Source organism: Empidonax traillii, unplaced genomic scaffold (assembly GCF_003031625.1).
Source record: "Empidonax traillii isolate 1590-97213 ecotype Southwest subspecies unplaced genomic scaffold, ASM303162v1 scaffold291:size1517763, whole genome shotgun sequence".
Lineage (NCBI taxonomy): Eukaryota > Metazoa > Chordata > Aves > Passeriformes > Tyrannidae > Empidonax > Empidonax traillii.
In genome coordinates, this window is record NW_020955484.1 from 43196 (window position 1) to 61505 (window position 18310).

Sequence of the window (18310 nt, forward strand, 5' to 3'; positions counted from 1 at the left end):
TAGTGAGATAGGGAAATGAAAAATTAATGGAGGCTCATTTGTATGCAGTATGTTTGAGACAGCAAGTGCGTTGCTCACCAGGTTATTTGGGCCTTAACCAAGTTCTTATTTATGTATATAAGTATATATGTGTATGTAATTGGAACCCATTTTAAGTAGGCCAGTTCTTTCCTTCTCACCCCTCCAAAACCACAGATCATATTTCAGTGGTTATTCTTCTATTTCAGATTTGAGGGTTTTTTCCTCCTTTTCGATACCACATGAATGGTGTGAAGTCTTTCATTTGACTAATTACCTTTATTTAGTGACTAGTCTGGCTTTATGGGAGTCCATTTGGACACAATTGGGGATCTGTTCCTCTTTCTGACTTAAGGGTAGAATACTCATATGGAAGATAATGACAGAGGAGGTTCCTGTTCCAGTCAGTTTGCGTTGTGTAGACTGTGAGAGACTGAAAGCTCTGCATGAGACACTTCTCAACATCAGCCATATTGTGGGATCTGCATCTGCCTATAGATGTGTCACGTGAAAAAGGGCAGAAAAGATCTATCTATCTATCACCTTGCAAGGTGTCTTTGTGTTAAATTTCTGTTTAAGTTTGTATTAAATTCAGAGATTCCGCTCCCTGAGAACTGTGATCTTTATGGCCTTAAAGGTTACACAGTCTTTCAAAACGCTTGACATTTTTTATTCAGTACCTTTATCAGCACAGAAATCTTTGCTATAGCACCGAGAAGATGTGAAAATGTAACAATGAAGTTGAGAAGGTACCTGCATGAAGTTAGGGGATGGTGCTTTGTTCTTCAGTTACTTACTGAACTCAATCTTGAGCCAGTGTGGATGAGGGTAACTTTCCACTGTGAAGGATCAGGAGCAAGGAAGGCATTTTTACAGGTCATACTGAAAGAGAGGAGATGGCAATTTGCTAACCCCTCTGTATTCTTGGCTTTGTTGAAGACTAGAAGTGTGGTTTTGAAGTTGCGTGTATAGGTCATGATCACACTGGAGTCACACTGAGGCAATAGTTATCTTGTCTTTAGATAACAAGTGTTTCCATGAGTCACAGAATTAAATTAGGTTTTATTTCTCCCCAGCCCTCAATCTTTTTTTGTCATAAGTCTGACTGAGTTTGATATCTAAAAAAGAAGTTGGCTCCAGTTGAAACTTTCCTTATGCTTGGATCAAGTATAAGGGCTCCCCTCTGTGGATTTATTGGAATTGAGGGGTGGGGTCAAAGGCAACCTTTCGGTGAGAGGAGGAGGATCTTCTTTAGAAACACCTATTTTCATAAAGCACATTGGGATTTCATATCTATATTTTGTCTACTCTCATCAAACTCGTTTGGAATTTGGCTGTTGGGTTTGAGCACTGCTATGGAGGAAGATAGTTGAAGTGGGATTTTGTAGGCTTCGTTTCCTTTAGGAAGCTATGTGCATAAAAATGAAGTTTTTAGTGGCAAAGAGAAATTGTAAATGTGAACAGCAGGGAATGGCTGCACGTGGAAATGTCTGAGCCACTGGAGAGGCACCAGGAAGAGCTGAAGGGGTCATTTTGGCAGGCGGTGCTGGCTGGTATAAACCAAGGCTGTCTGAAGGAGGGAGCTCTTCCTTTTTGTGCCTCTGAATTAGAATATTTCATAATAATTTAAAGTGTTAAAAATAATATTTTTTACTTTTCTCTTTTATGGGAATACAGATTTTGAAGACTATTTTTCAGGGGTAGGTCACTAGCATTTCAGAAAGATCCTCATATGGCAAGAAGGCAATTTGAGTCTTGCTTCTGAACTTAGACTTGGCCTGCCCCCTTCTGCTAGCAGGGGTTAGGTCTTCTTGCCTGCTTCACTGGACCTTGGGCACAATACTTACTTGCAGAGCAAAGGTACTCTCCAGGTCTATAAGTTTAGAATTGCTGAAATCTGTCATGGACCGTGTTCATTCTACACATCAAAATTGTAATGACTAATGTAATATCCCTGGGTTGCTGCCCTGTTGAAAGGGTTTTAGGGCTTCTCCAGTGTCCAGGACTGAGAATAAAGTTTTAAAACCTGCAGACTTTGAAGTCTTAACCAGTGTAGGAAAATTGTTTTTTGTCAACACTTACCACAAGTTGTCTTAATGCTTGCCTGAAATCCATGTGATTTCAGGTTTAGGCACTGTTGGATGTAACTGAAGATACAAAAGTTTGTAATTCTATCAACAGTAAGAATTGTTTGATCCAACTCCAGCAAAAATGTTATGTGACATAATACCTCTGAAACTGCTTGAGGGGTTAAGAAATTACATTGCAGCATGAGGCTTGCTCTACTGAATAAAGAAACAGTGTAGGGGTTTAGCTTTTCTTTATATTTTCTTTTTCCTGTCCTCTTCCCTAGGAATGTTTCGGAAAAATGAAGACTTGACTCCATCACAGAGGTGTTTAGCTGTAAGGTAGGCTTTCAGACATTTCTGCTTTGGGGCTGATTTGTGTGCTTTGTTAATGCTCTGTGCAGTTTCTACAGTTCACATTCAAGACAGAGAGCTTACAAGCTCACGTAAAACAGATCCATGCTTTTTATATTTGTAGCTTAATTTGTACATATGTTCTTCTGAAGAATATCACTAGAAGTAGGTTTTGTACTTATTTAGGAAAAGCGTTATGAGTTCTATGCAGTGTATACAAATTAATGCCATATCAGACAGGAGACTGGTTAACTGTTAGTACATATAAGAAGTAGCTGGTGAAGGAATAGGCTTAGTTAATTCTGTTCTTCAGTATTTAACTTTCTCCTTTCTTTATTCAGGAGACTTGAAAATAGTGTGTTGTCTTGGGCAAGAGAGGCTTGATTTGAGACATTTGCTTTAATTGAAATTATTGCCAGTTAACACAAGGCTCTGTTTATTGATTCAACTGTTGAGGGAAAAATAGAGAACTTAATACAGTTGAACAAACAGAGAAACAGCCTTCCCTTTCCTTCCCCAGGCTCAGCTTCAGTCAAACACCTCTGCTGGGCAAGGAGAGGGTCAGAGTTCAGGAGGTCTGTCTGAAAATGCTCAGTATGGATTGGAAAGAAATTCTATGTGTAGAGTGTTTCAACCTGTGATTAGAGAGGACACATAAATTGCTTTTGTACATGTGATTTTTATTGCAGTCAGAGTAAGAGATAACATGGAGTATGACTTTTCCTACTGTGGAAATTCTGTAGAACTACACATCCCATCTCACGAGTTGCTTGTCTTTGAATTACAGACGCATGCCAAGTCTACTGGAGTATTTAAGTTACAACTGTAATTTCATGGGTATCCTGGCAGGCCCGTTATGCTCTTACAAAGACTATATTACTTTCATTGAAGGCAGATCATACCAACTGCAACAGTCTGAAGCAAATGGGAAGGAAGATACAAAATATGAACAAACGGATCCTTCCCCAAATGTAAGATGTATGACTCTTGCAGTGCTGATGCTTTACGTAATCATTGCATGAAAAGCTTGGTTTGCATTCTTCATTTACAGGCATATCTTCTGAGCTTTATCTGGAGTTCATTCATCAACAGAATACTTCCCTGCTCAAAAAGTTATATGCTTATTTTTTTAAGGCAGGTTTTCTCCATGGTTTCCAGACTGGATCTTGTGGATAGAAGCAGATTAAATTGGAGCTTCCTAACAAGGTTATATGGTAAAAAGCCATCTTTAAATTAAAACAGTTCATGCATTTTTCCTTCAAAGCATATACTGTGCATAAAAAGAGTCCTGGAAAGGAGAAAGTACACAGTTTGTTATTTGAAAACTGATGAGACTTAAAAGTTCCAGCGAGGTTTCATGAATGTTCTCAAATTATGTTGTTTTTTAATGTTTATTTGCAGCAAGTAGAAAACAGTCATATGTAACAAATTAAAAAACAGTCATAGAAATAGTTTCATTTTTCAGGCTTTGAATCAGGTAGAGAGATATTGAAGGTGTAGTAAAAGATGTACTAGCCATAACACTATGAATAATATTCTAAGCCACCTAATTCTTTTTTTCTCTTTGTTCCTTTACTGAAAAAGAGGCTAAATGCATAAATAAGATAGTCCAGTTGATCATGCCTTCTAAGAGAGATTGTATGACCTGAATTAAAATCAAAAGTTCACAAAACTTGTTACTTTTAAAATACAGTCTAATTAGTTTAATGATCAGAGTCCTGGATATTATCTTTTCACTCTTTTAATATTCTCCTAAACAGAAGTGTATCAGACGTACATTTGTGTGTGCCTGAGATAATTATTAAACACACAAGAAGCAGAATTATCGTGGGGGCAGCTGGAACACTTCAGATAGATGGCTCCTGCTAATTCCAGTGCCAGTTACCCATGTTGTTCTTATCTTGTGGATCACCAATTGTTGCTGGAGCAGATGAAGGCATTCCCACACGTACCCGCTTTTCTCATCCTACCATCTAGAGATTACGTCCCACAGCTGGGCCCACAGGGAGTGCTTCCCTATCGGTTGTGGCATCTCCAACCACTTCCATCCTTTCAGAGTAGATGAGGATTCTTTGTAGTTCCATTCTAACCATCTGGTATGACTGCAGTAACTTGTACCACAGGAATGTAAACGAGTGGCTGGAGGATGGTAACACTTCAAACCGTTGACAAAGCACATGAGCTCACACGAGTGTGCTGTGGAGAGAGTCGCTGGGAAGGGTGAAAGATGGGGAGAATTCCTTGCAAAGATTGGTACCACGTGGTCCATACTCTGCATGGATGTGTTGTACTGACAAAATTACAGACACTTCTTTTGTTTCTAAATGTTGTTTTGGCTCAGCAAAGTCCGTGTACTAAAATCCTATTTCTGCAGAAAAGTGTTATGTAGTAAAATTATTGCAAATATATGGAATTAAACCAAATCTGCCCCTATCGGTACTTTCTGGACATGCATTTACTGATTGCCTGATAGGACTTCCTGGCTTTTTATCACATAATCTTGCTAGCAATCTGGAGAAAGTCAATAGAAATAAATGTAAACCTATGATGGCTTCTTCTTTCAGGTAAGCAGTTTTCCTTAAAAAGAATTGCTCTTAAGATGCTTGAAACTTTTTGCAATTTATGCTGCATTAGCTTTTGACATGAAAACAAAGAGAAGCTGTTTATGCTCTTGATACTCTATCTCCCAAGTGGTGTTAGAGAAATTTGGCTGCAAGTTATAACACCAGTGAGTATTGTGTGCTTTGGAGGAATATGAATGATACCATTTCACTGCATTTGCTGCATCAAATAAAATATTCATTGTCTTGTTGTAGAAGAATGTTTAAATACCATTAACTTCGTATAAATACTTTAAATTTGTTCCCTGATTCTCATGTTATTATTTCAAGAAGAATAAATTGTTAGGTAACTTAAAAAAACAAACAAACAAACAAATTTTATTGGGGATCAGCAAATGTTAATGTAGTAAATTTAAAAAAAAAAAGATCCTTGAGCTGAGTTACAGTAAGTTTGATTTTTTGTTAAATATAATTACATAACCAAAGTAGTTCATTCCAGCCTCCTCCTCTGTAATGTGTGTTAACTGCATGATGTTAACTTGGTTTAGTATTTTTGCTGTGTTCATTGCATGTTAAATGAATCAAGTCACCATATTAAAACTTACTTCTTATATCCCTCCTATTGTGCCTTTTTGCAAGCTATCAGTTGTTGGTGCTCAAAGTGGTGTCAACTCTCAGAAATTAATATCTGTCTTTGTAAGTTTCTTTTTATTATGGCTACCCTTAGATTCCTTTCAGCAGATATCTGCTTTTTTGCTTATTGTGCAGACTCTCCCTACAGGTTATAAAGTTCTTGCTTAATTACCTATAATTTTTATCTGAAGTACCAACCTCCCCCACGTCATGTGCTTTAATATAGTTCAATATTACACTGAGCTTCTTGTTGATTCTTTATAAGGCAAGAAGTTCATTCAAATAAAATTTTCAAAGATTCCTCTCTACCTTTTTGTATCTGTTTTTATATATGATACATGTTTTTCTATACATTATATATGATAGTGTATTTCTAAAATTCCTGAGCTCTGTGAGTGTTGTAGCTTTATTTCTTCCATTAAAAAGCTGTTCCTGAACTCCTTTCTCAAATTAGGTATCTAGTTTTCAACCTAATTATATTCCCATCTAATTTATGCACATTTAATTTTGTCCTGGCACTGTTTTCTAGCCTAAGTACCTTTTCCCCTTCTCAGTGTTAACCATATTTGGTATTTTTGTACAGGTATGCCCAGTTGTTCACCAAAATTAAATGAGCCAGGAATTTCTACCTTTTTGTTGTAAAATAATTTGTATATCCTAATTCATGTCTGATCAAAGCTATCCTGCAGCTTATGGTCTTTTAATTCCTTACCAGAACAGTTATTTGAGTATGTTGAAAACTTTAAAGAGCGCATAAAATTAAACTTCAGGTTATTTCATCCTTGTAAAAACTGACCAATAATCCTGTGAACGTGCAATCCAGGGATCGCCTATTTATGCCTTGGCAAAGAAGCTTTTGTTAATAACCTGGTTAATTAAGTGAGAGGAAGTGAATTAATGTTTTTCCAAATGCATTTCTACAGGTAATTGAACTGTAGGGTTATATTGGTGTCAGTGCACAGTGTTGTGGGCTGGTTCAGATCATTTGATCTGGCCTCTCACTTGCCATTAAAAACCAACCAAACAAAAAAACCCTCACCAAAAAACACCAAACAACAAAACACCTCCAAACTCCCTAAAGGTCCCAACAACAACCAAATAAAAAAAAACCAAACAAAATGCCAAGAACTTAGGTTTTCATCTGATTTGTTTCTCTAATGTGTCTCATTATAAGGAACAAGAGCCAAACCTGGAGCCAAGGAATGGAGGCAGGGCAGGACTGGTGCTTTGCATTGCAGCCTGTTTGGTTTGTCCTTCAAAAATTCGGCTTAAACCAGGGTGGAAGCTGCAAGATATTTATCTCCATCACAGTGTTCTAAGGACACTGATATCCCTGATACTGATTCCTCTTAAGTGATATCAGCAGGCTGGGATTTATAATTATTGAGTGAAGTAGTATAATTAAAAAAAAAAAAAAAAAAGTTTAATTTGTGACAGAGTCCCATATGAGTTCATTGTTTTTTCTTCAGGTAAATTTTGCTGAAACCAAACCTTAAAAGAAGGGTTCGCACTCCACAGTTTAGTTAATAACCTTCAGAGAGGTATTAAACAGATTTCTGGATGAATGGGCAGATTAATGATTTCTATTTACTAGTAGAAAAATTGGTAAATAGTTGCAGTGGCAAAAGCAGGTCTTTAAACAGACATAACATTACTTATAAGTTGCCAAAACAGTTTTTTAGACTTTATGGTGATCTTCAGATGGAAAACACCTGTTTTACATATTCATGCTTATATTTTGAGTGTTAATGTTACCGGCTTATAAATATTGTTTCTCATGTGAAGTTGAACATGACTTGTAATTGTGGCTTAGACTTTGAAGTTAAATCCCTGCAGCTATCTTCAGAACTTTGGGGTGATTCCTTTTGGTATTTACAAACATCAAACTCTTGCATTTATCAGATACTGCATACCAGAATTCAAGATTCATTAGTGTTATTATTAACTGATTATTAACATTATTAACGCTGATTTTTTTAACATTAATTTCTATTTCAATTCCTGAAAAAGTTAAGCCAACTTTCCTTCTCCTCTAGCAAGAGAGAGGTGGAATGATAGTTCTAGAATAAGCAATGACCACTTTTAGAAAGTTAATGCCCTTCATTTTGAACTCTTGTAGTAACGTATTCAAATGAGGTTTATTAGAAAGCAAGTAGAAGCAAATAATTACACACCAGTTTTAGCCATTAGTCAGTAGTTGCCTCCTGAATATTCCAGCTGTGTTTTTTTTAACAGCTGTGATTTCTGATCCTCTCTGAAATATCTTCTGACATGCAATATTCATAAATACTCCCACAATTTTACAGCTTTTCCAAGTCTAATTTTTTATCAGGTTGTTCCACCTCTTACATCTGTGTGACTGGGTGAATCTTTGATACTGTGTGTCTCACCAAAGTCTGTGTTTTCAGTGGGATGTTTAATGCTCCATTCTGTATCATGGAACAGAATTATCCTTTATTTTGGAACTAGATATGTGAAGCTGAACTCTCAGTGAAGCAGAATGTTATCTTTAAAAGCTTGAGCAGGTATACTGGAAGCAGCATGGACAGAAAAAGGATTCTGATTATCTTTTTGTTCTGATGCTTCAAAGAAAAAGTGACTGTTTTCTTGTCAAGTGTAGTTTCTGTAGAATTTTAATGTAAATTAAAACTGTAATTTTTAAATATTGAGATCACTTAAAATAAAAACTTCAAAAATACATTTTAATGAACCAGCTCTCAAACTGTGGTGCTTGGTTTAGTGTGTTACCATGTTCTGTGAAAGCTTCTAAAGTATCTATCCTTGGGGTGTGGATCAGATAGTGATTTAGAGCAGTCAGTAGCTGACATTATTTCTCATTGTGTTTTATAACAGAACCATAGAAATGTTTCCTAAAAATAATCCTGATGCTTTACTGTGGTGGTTATAGCAAAGCTGAGTTTTGAGAAAATCTGAGTAGATCCGACCTGAATAACATAATTTTACACATCTGTGAGCATATTATTTGTCCCCTTGTAGCTTGATCACTCTAGCTGGGAAGACAGATCTATATAAAACTGGTAATTTGGCTGAAAATTGATAAATTATTTCAATATTTTAGTGGGTTTAGCATTTAGATACTGTAATAATCTAACAGAGATGATTGATATGTTAAGTTGGGCAGCAATTGAACACCTCATTATGCCAAAGATTACTGAAAATAAACTGAAGCTTTGCCATTGTTTTGGAATCTCTACAGTAGTTGTACTCTAAGATTACATGTTTTGTGTTATGATGTCTTAACAATTTACTTGCTTCATTAATTTGACAATGAAATAAGAAAAAAAAATGGAGCTGCAAAAGGTGTTCCCATTCTTGAAGGGGTTTTAGGGGCTTACTGTAGTCAGACTGGATTTGTTGTGTTTGGCAGGAGAAGGGGTGCTCACAACTTGATCAATGCAACAATATTCCTTGAATCTGTATAAAATGTTACCAACTATTTTAAAGTTGGTAGTTTACATTACTGCAAAATTGATATACATTTATATCTGCGTAGGGAAGGAAGGTTTTAACATTCCTATGTTTCCAGAAGATTAAAAAATGAAGCTTACAAATTCTCCCATCTTAAACTTTCAGATAGCTGTGGCACAGAAACTCTTGATCTGTGGACTGTCCCTACTCTTCCACATGACTATTACAAAAACTTTGCCAGTGGAATACAACATTGATGAGAACTTCAGAGCCACAGCGTCATGGCCTGTAAGGTTTTTCTACCTGTACGTGTCTCTTATGGCTGCCAGACCCAAATATTATTTTGCATGGACTTTAGGTAAGTATATATTTAAAAATATAGTAATAACAGAAAGGGCACGTGTTGGGTTTCATTTGAGATGCTGCACACTTAAGCATTTATTAAAAAGTGGCAGTGCCCTCTTGAGGCCTCAGGAAAACCTGATCGCATTTAAGTATTCCGAGGTATTGGCCGAGTACACTGAATTGTGTCTCTCTCTTTGGGAAACAAAAGTTACCAGAAATGTAAGCACAGTGTTGTGACAGTGTTGCAGTGAGATCACAGTCTCCTTTAGAAGTCGGAGTGAAACTTAAGGAATTTTGGAGAGTGGTTTTTAATTTAAAAAGTAATAATCATAATAAAAAAAGAGTAAATCTAGTCTGATGTACAAACTTTTTTTAATTTATTTTAATTTATTTTGATACCTTGATTTTTGGCATATCTGCAAAGTTATTTTTTGTGGTTAGTAATTTGCTTGGTGTTACTCAAGCATGAATGAAAATTAATACATTGAAATTCAGATGTATTGTACTGTTGCTAATAGTAGGTGGCATCTGCTGTACTATTTTCAGAATTTGATGGATGACACTTCAGTTTTAGTCTTTGTTTACTAAAAGTTTGGATGATGGTTGGGAAAACATTCTTAGTAACTGATTTAAACACTTTAATAAATTATATAGTTTAAAGAACATTTTGCGTTTCACTTAATGTTATTTGAAAAAAACAACAAATACAACAACAACAACAACAACACATACATCTTGGAAGCGGCTCTCACAACAGATTTCATCAGCTTCCTCCTCCTCTCCAGTTTTACATATTTGTTTCATAATTCTTTTGAGAGAGAATCTGTGGGAACAATGCACTAAAGAAAGCTTTGGTGTAGCAGAGCAGCATGACTCATTTACAGCTGCTGGTTTCATTCCTGGTCAATGAATGAAACGCTTTCAGCTTGTCTGGATATAGTAATTCTGGGGCTTGTTGTGGAATGAAATAATTTCAAATATTGTGGTCTTATGCACCCATATCATCAACTGTAAATAGGAGTCATCTGAAAAATGAATAATCTTAGTTGGTGGGACTTTTCCTTTAATACTTCAGATGGACTTGTCCTTATGCACTTGCTAACAGTACAGAGCTAGCACTCCTTTGGTAAAATACCAACAAAAACAAATTATGCCAACTCTGTGCTTTTAGTTTTGCTAAATAGCTTTTTTTTAACCTTCTTCCTTCCACTTTGCCTCATCTAAACTTATAATGGTAGGAGGAGAATGTGAGGGGCCTTTAGCAGTTTTACTGGATATTATGCTGTTGAGTTGTACAGCGCTTCAGAAAAAAAAATTGTTAATGAAATGAATTATTTTAAAAAAATACTCACTAAAATGGTAGTAAGTAAAATGAGCAGTTACTCTAGCTATAGTCTTCGTACTCTAGCTAGCAAAAGAATATGGAGTTTGTGTCTTCAGCTATCTAATTGAGCATAAAACCACTGCCTAATATTTGAAGTTGACATCAGTGACATCAGATCAGAACAAAAGCATTAGATTTTGTTACTTTCAAAGATGTTTTTTTAGAAAAAAAATTTTTCACAAGAAAATAAAAATATTATAAATCACCCTATATTCAATGAAACATCACAAAGCCCTCTTCCAAACTGGTGGATAACTGGAAAAACTAAACTTCAGGAAAGGCACTGCTTATGTGTTTGAGTCAATTGCTTCTTGTACTTTCCAAATATACTACCTTAATACCTTCAAAAAGTCTTTGAGAAGAAAGGAAATTATAAAAAATACAATTTTTTCTCACATGTCACTATTCTATGAAGTAAATTCTTCTCGATATGGTAGTAAGAACTGTGCAGTATCTCCCATGTTGCTGGCTGTAATTGAAAAGGTCACGATCTAATTACAGTGCTTTAGATGAATTCTGGTTTAACAGAGGGCTCATGCCCTATAACTAGAAGACTCTATGGCTTCTGCAGAGCCTTTGGCCTACCTTAATTCCAGTTCCTCAGGACTCTTCTGCCATGGGAGAAGGGCTGGCATCATTCTGCCCATGGTCCCTTAGTTATCACATAAGTGTATACGTGGTTGTGTTTATTCCTCATGGATGTGTGTTCATGTTTGGATGTATTCCACCAAGAGCCTGGTTCAACGGACAAAATACTTGGGGAAAAAAAAATCTCATTTCCTTGTATGTGGCCATCCTAATTTGAACAGCTGAGGAAATCAGTGTCTGAGCTAACAAAGCTCAGGCAAAAGTAATGACCGAAAGTGGCCGGCAGCAGAGATCCCTTGGATTTTCCTGCATAGTCCAGATGACAGCAGCGCTTTTTCTCCTAGGGAAAAATATTGTTTGCTTTGAACTATCTGATCTTTACATTCAGAGGTGTTAACAGGTGCCTTGTGCCATTAGTGGAAGTTTGACAAATTCTGCATCACTTAGAATATTACTGTTTTCTTTTGTTAGGCTTGCACTGCTCTGTGTGGGGTGCTGTGAATGTGCACCTGCTTGAAGGGAATTGTGCTGTTTTATCTTTGTGCATTAAACATTGCTGGTGCTGCATAATGAAGACCAAAGACGTGCATCTGAGCATAGAGCTGCTGTCTCAAAGCATTACAACCAGCCACTGTTCCGTAGTCTTGATGCATCTTATTGAGTTTGTTTTTCTGTCAGATTGCTCAAGCAAGTCTAAGAAGGTGCTGTGAGAGAGAGGGAACATGTGTACTGTGAGGTAGATAGTGCTACCTTTCATTCTTATGCTGTTGTACAAGTTTTTGAATTGAAATCCAGTGTGTTGCTTGGATTGTTTTCTGTTTGTTCAAGTGATCCTCGGTATTTAAAAGAAAAAATAAATGTAGCCTTTAAGGTGCGATAAATATTTTCAACAAGCTACATGCTGTGTGATGTACAATTTGTAATACAACCAGTTTATAATTAATTTTTTTCTTTTTGTTTCGTTGCAGCAGATGCAATTAATAATGCAGCAGGGTTTGGTTTTAGAGGCTATGACAAAAATGGAGTTACACGTTGGGATCTAATATCAAATCTGAGAATCCAACAAATAGAGGTTTGTTTCTAGCTCTTTCAAAAAAACCCACATGCCCCTGTAGGTAGCTATTTGTAATTTCAGTAACTTTCCCTATGCATTTTGTTCCTTAAGGTAGTGAATATGTTTCAAGTCAGAAATGATGTGTTCACACCCTTAGGAAAGGATGGAAAATATTCTGTTTTGAACATGTTCTACTTGTCAGTTGACTTCCAAAATATTTTGTGGTTATAAGTAGTTGAGCAAATAACTTATTCAACTCATCACAAGATTGGTGGGGGAGGGTTTATAATTTATACATGACAATTTTGAAACACTTTATAACAATTCACAATTATAGAAATAATTAATTTGTTTTACTTCACAGTTTTCCACAAGTTTCAAGATGTTTCTTGACAACTGGAATATCCAAACAGCTCTTTGGCTCAAAAGGTATTTATTTCTTAAAGGAAAGCTTTCCTCCACTGAAGTTTCTTAGATAAATATTTCTTTGCAGATGATATAACATTTAAAGCTAAAACCCCCGCAAAACATCAGTTGTTTAGCAACTCCACGGGACATTCTTCTTGTAATACTTGAATTAAAGTCTCTGCATGTAGGACTCCTCTCTTAGTGTAGACTACCAGGTTATGGCAGAAACAGTTTTTCTTCACTGGCCAAAGGGAACATAAACCTGTTAATCTGTGGAGGCATCTTTTTTCTTCTCTTAGCATTCAAACCAGTGCATGTTGCTGAGAACAGCAGGCAAAATGTACATCTCAGCCTGTGAAAGCTCTGCATTATTTTTAGCCACACAGTGATATAGGAACTTCCATACGTTTTGTGAGAGAACTTTCTGTGCTCCTTCCATTATGGGTTGCACGAGAGACATCAAACCCTACAATGTGCTGTCAACAGAAATTGCAGATATCCCTCAGCTTCACTCTTTCCTTGTCTGGGAAACGGGTATGGTGTCCTGTGAACTACATCTCGCTCCTTCTTTCTGGTAACTAGAAAGTAAAATTGTTCTTGAGCAGCGTGTGGGTGTTGTTTTCCTTCTTCCAGTCTGTTGAGTTGGATCTCTATCGATACATGCAAGTTTGAGACCCCTATCTTGGGATCACTCAGAGGACTTAACCCCTTATTCTAAGATAGCTGGCAACAGGATGTTTCTTGCATCAAATTTCTTCATAGTATTTTCTCTCCCTACCATAATTTTATCCCTAAATATTTTACTGATTCAATTAAAAACAGAAATTGAATTTTATGTGATTATTCTGGTTGGCTCAATGGTCAACGGGACCTATTGCTAGAACAGTGAACAAAGAAGAATTGCATGTTTGCAGGTATTGAAATGTATCATTCAATAAAGAAAGTAAGTTATCTAGCTATTTTAATTTAGTTAGAGAACAGAAATTTATCAGTATTAAAACTTAAGAGGAAAAGGTTGTATTTCCAAAATGGAATGATTCTAAAGAAACACTGTGATTAGTGAAGAAGCATAACACTTCTGCTAGGAATTGAAAGAAAAAAAAATGCAAATCAGTTGCTCAGAGTGACAATAAAATAAGATGTGAAGAAAAATTAAAGCATCTCCTTTAATAAATATTTTTTTCAAACAATAGTAGAAGAATCCTTGAGGATAGTCTAAATCTTTGAGGATAGTCTGATTTTATTCTGCCACAGTGAAAGGGAGAAGGGCAGATGTTTTCTGGAAGTTTTGTTGCAAGTAAAATTGTTTTAATTGATTGTATATGAGGTCCATAAATAGTGTTATAGAATATATATTATATTATTAATCATTTGGATGGTTGCAATGCTACAACAATTAGAGTGGAGGACAAGCTCATGTGTTACTTCAAACATCCACTTTTAATACCTCACTTTTTTTACCCTTTATAGAAGTACCTAAAATGTTATCCATTTATCTCACATGAAATAGCAGACATCAGCATTTGTTCTGTTTTTATTCTGATACTCTCTAAAGCAAAACTGAACCACCAGAATCACAGGATTTAAACCCTGACTGTGTGTAAGAACAAACTCCTTGTAAAAAACACAGCTAATGGAGCTACAGATCACAAAGAGGTTTAGTAAACATCTGGTGTAGATCATAAGATACAGCAATTCAGAGGTGTTATTGTCACAAGCATGCAAGTTAAGATAGGTATTTACGTAGCAGCATATATCAACAATACATATCATGATAGTGTTTCCTGACTGGGAAAGCTGTTACATTCCCACCTCAGCCTGTTCACTCTCATTTCCAAAGAAACCATCTAATGCCATTTGTGCTTGGTCATGTTTGCAAAACTTTTCTGGTTCTTGTTGCTGGATTCTGACATCTTTCAATCTTCCTGTCTTCTTAGACTGGATGTAGTACTTCTGCTAAGACCTTCAAGGTCTTTCCCTGGCTTGTTACAGGCAGAGTCAAATAATTTGACTGGATTAATTACCATTATTTTCTGTAGGTCATACTGTGATGTATTAGGAAGAGTGTTATATCTGTCTCTTTTTTTGCAGCAGCTATCTACTGTTGATTCATGCTCAGCTGATACTCAGTGTTTCATACTGTTGATTCATATTCATACCCAGCTACGCTTTTTCAGGAATTTTACAGGAATGGTACTGTTTTGTATCTTCCACTTTTCTTATAAGATGTTCTATGCTTTGGACTTCATCTTGTTGATTTCAGAACACCCTTCAAGTCTGTCAAGATCATTTTGGATTCTAGTGCTCTATCTGCTAAGAAAACAATGCCAATCTCGTCCATCCCACCTTCACCCCAAAAAAAAAGGAAGACAAGGTGGAAAAATATACTTCTCAGTCTACCACCCAAGTTAGTAATGAAAACAGAGAACCAGACCAAAGGCAGTACCTTGTTGAACAATTGATGCATCTTCCCACTTCTAGAGCAAATTATGGATAAGATAACCTGAACAACCTGTATCTGAATATACTTTTGCCACCTATTGTGATGACCAGATTTCCTTGGTTTGTTTTTAGGAACGTCAAATGAGGCATTTGAACATGATTTATTACTACCAAATCCATGGAAGAGTTTACTTTTTACTCTTTGAAATTGAAAGCTAATGACTTTTTGTAGTATATCTTACCCGACTTGCATTGATACAGCTGAAATTTGGTTATTTAATTTGTTTAATTAATTTAGTTAGTTTTGTTAGGTCCTGAATGCTTTTCAAGGAACTATTTCAGTAGTTTAAACCAAATAAAGATTGAAGCCATGTATCAGTTTATTAATGAGACATAATTAACCACTTCTCAGTAAAATGTATGTTCAGAATTAATAGCAGTACTAGAGCAGATACCATTTTATATGTGCTTAGTGTTCTGGTTTTATAAACGTTTCTAAACACTGTTCTGTAACCAATGCCATGCAGTTTAAAAAGCAGGCATGTATGCACACATTTACATGCAAACTGCACCTCCTTTCTCAAGGACATGTGGGATGCAAACCCCCACCTACTCCTGGGAATATGGGCTTGTATGCACTGCCTGTGTGAGATGTGAGTACTCCAGCTTGCTGTGAACCTGCTGATGCACATGCCCATTAGAAAAGCACGCCACAAATTCCTGTGCCTGCAGCTGACAGGGATGAGATCCTGCTCCCTGGCATGGCACACTGCCCTGACAGTCCCCTACCTGGGTGCAGGGATGCTACCATGTCTACCAGGGATGCTCTGTCTTGGCTGAGGCAGAGGTCATGGTGCTGGTGGGGTGACTTCTGGCAGTGTCAAACCAGGTTTTGGTGACTGGTATTTTGCTCCAAGATGTCTCCCTGAGTCATCACAAATTTTCCTAAAGCTACTTCTGAGGGTGACGGATTCTTTGTCAAAAATGTTTCTTTGAAGTTCTATATTTACTATTTAGCCTGGCCCAATGCTGCTTTTGTCTTTAAGGTGATGTACTTGGGGCAGATGTCCTCAGATAGTTGTGTGTATTACACATGCAAGCACCTGCCCTCCACTCAGCCCCATGTTCTCATCTTAATGGGCTTTGTGAGCGAAGTCCTTTGGCAGGAGCAGAGGGTTGTGCTCATATCCTGCACTGAAGACTTCCTAAGATAAATTTTACCACATCTATTTGACTGGAATAAACTAAATTAGCAAAATACACTTTTGATCTTTCCCTATTCAGATGCTGTCTTTTTGCCTTTTGTTCTTCAGCATTGACTGCGTCAGTAGGTCTCAGTAATCTTTTGTATACATGGAAGTTGTGGTAAAGTAGTTAGATTAGTAGTGTTTCGGCCCTCTGTATCATTAGCTTGTCATCTTCTTTGAATAATAGACGTGAATTCTCTTCTTTTTTTCTGTTACTTGCTATGTGGTTAGAAAACCTTTTACATATTGGTGTCTATGGCCTTTTTAGTTAAAACTCATTTTGTGTGTTAGCCATAGATTTGTGTTCATGCATGCTTGTGGTGTTTATTTTTGCTTCATGTTAGTTTGTATCTGTTTCCATATTTCCTATTGCTTTTTGGTTTTCAGATCATTAAAGATATTAAAGAAATCTTGATGAAGCCATATCAGGACCTTACCATGTTTCCTATCATTCTTCCACATCATGATGGTTTGTCATTGTGTCATATAATGTTGTCTTCTAGGAAATACCTTTCTTGGATTCCTTTTTCCTTTCTTTCTTCTAGGATTCTTTACTGTAGGACCTTACCTAATAGTTCAGAGTCTCAATTTTTAATTAACGGAGTTCAGCATTGTCGTTATTTGATACTCTTGCAACACTACAGTACTTACTACAGTTTCATCATCATGCTCACCTGATTGTGTCACATGGACATATTTTCAACTCTAGTCTCTTTACTATTCAAAATTGAAGGTAGTTGTTACTTTTCCCATTTTTATATACACTGCTTTCATTTTGTGACAAACATATATCTGACTCATTGCAAGAGTCTCCGGGGTTGTCTGTGCCTTCCAGTGTAGCTTTTCAAACACATTCTTGGATGGCTCAAGATCCCTCATTAATGCCAACACCCATCTTTGGATGACTGTATCCTTTCATTATGAATCAGGACTGTGTGTGATGGCACTGAGCACAGGTTAGCACTGAGGGCTTGGACTGGGAGCTGTGAATAGCTTTAAACGTTTACTGTAAGTCATAATACTGTGGCAATATTATTAAATAACAGCAAACTGCAATTGCATTCAAACTTACGTGTTGCAGGTGCAACTGGTAAAAGTAAAAAGGATAACTGAGAAGATGGTGGGTGACTTGTCTCGTGTTATTTATCTTGAATTGTTTTTTTAACTTGCTAGAGTGTGCTATGAGCGAGCCACCTTCAGCCCAACGATCCAAACCTTCATCCTTTCTGCCATCTGGCATGGGGTTTACCCAGGATATTATTTAACATTTTTAACAGGAGTACTTATGACATTAGCAGCACGAGCTGTAAGTACCAACCAAGAATCTTCTTAAATAACATGTTTTGTAAAAGAAAACTGATCATGTTCTGTAGTCCAAAGATGCCCTTTACAGTTTATACACAATCTGTCCGATAGTGGTGTTTACTTTTTTAGTTAAGAGAGCGTGGGAATGATTAGATGTAAGGAAGGGTTGATTGGTGGAAACAAAGACTGTACATAACCTATAACAGCTTTGTAGCATATCTTTTGTGGAAGCTCTTCCTCTGTGTTAACAGATCCTGTGTTACTGGCATAGCGAACAGGTTCATGTTATCTAAGATAATTTTGAAGAAATCACTGATGATGAGTAGCTTGAAAGTTGGGTGTTAATGCTATAAATTTATAGAGTCTTCCCCCTCCCTAATTTCTGTCCGGTACTAGTGTAAAGGTGGTACCTAAAGAATGCTTCCCCTCAAGCAGCAGATAAAAATCTCTAGTGCAGCTACCATTCAAGTTGGCCA

At 36.6% G+C, this 18310-nt stretch overlaps 1 protein-coding gene across 1 annotated transcript in view; it reads left to right on the forward strand.

Moving 5' to 3' along the window:
- MBOAT2 (membrane bound O-acyltransferase domain containing 2) overlaps nucleotides 1-18310 on the forward strand; it is a 35915-nt gene that overhangs the window by 13758 nt on the left and 3847 nt on the right. The window contains exons 4-9 of the mRNA XM_027890521.1: nucleotides 2372-2426; nucleotides 3226-3409; nucleotides 9227-9419; nucleotides 12347-12450; nucleotides 12797-12861; nucleotides 17703-17835. Coding sequence (XP_027746322.1) covers nucleotides 2372-2426; nucleotides 3226-3409; nucleotides 9227-9419; nucleotides 12347-12450; nucleotides 12797-12861; nucleotides 17703-17835 — 734 coding nt within the window. The remainder of the gene's footprint in view (nucleotides 1-2371; nucleotides 2427-3225; nucleotides 3410-9226; nucleotides 9420-12346; nucleotides 12451-12796; nucleotides 12862-17702; nucleotides 17836-18310) is intronic.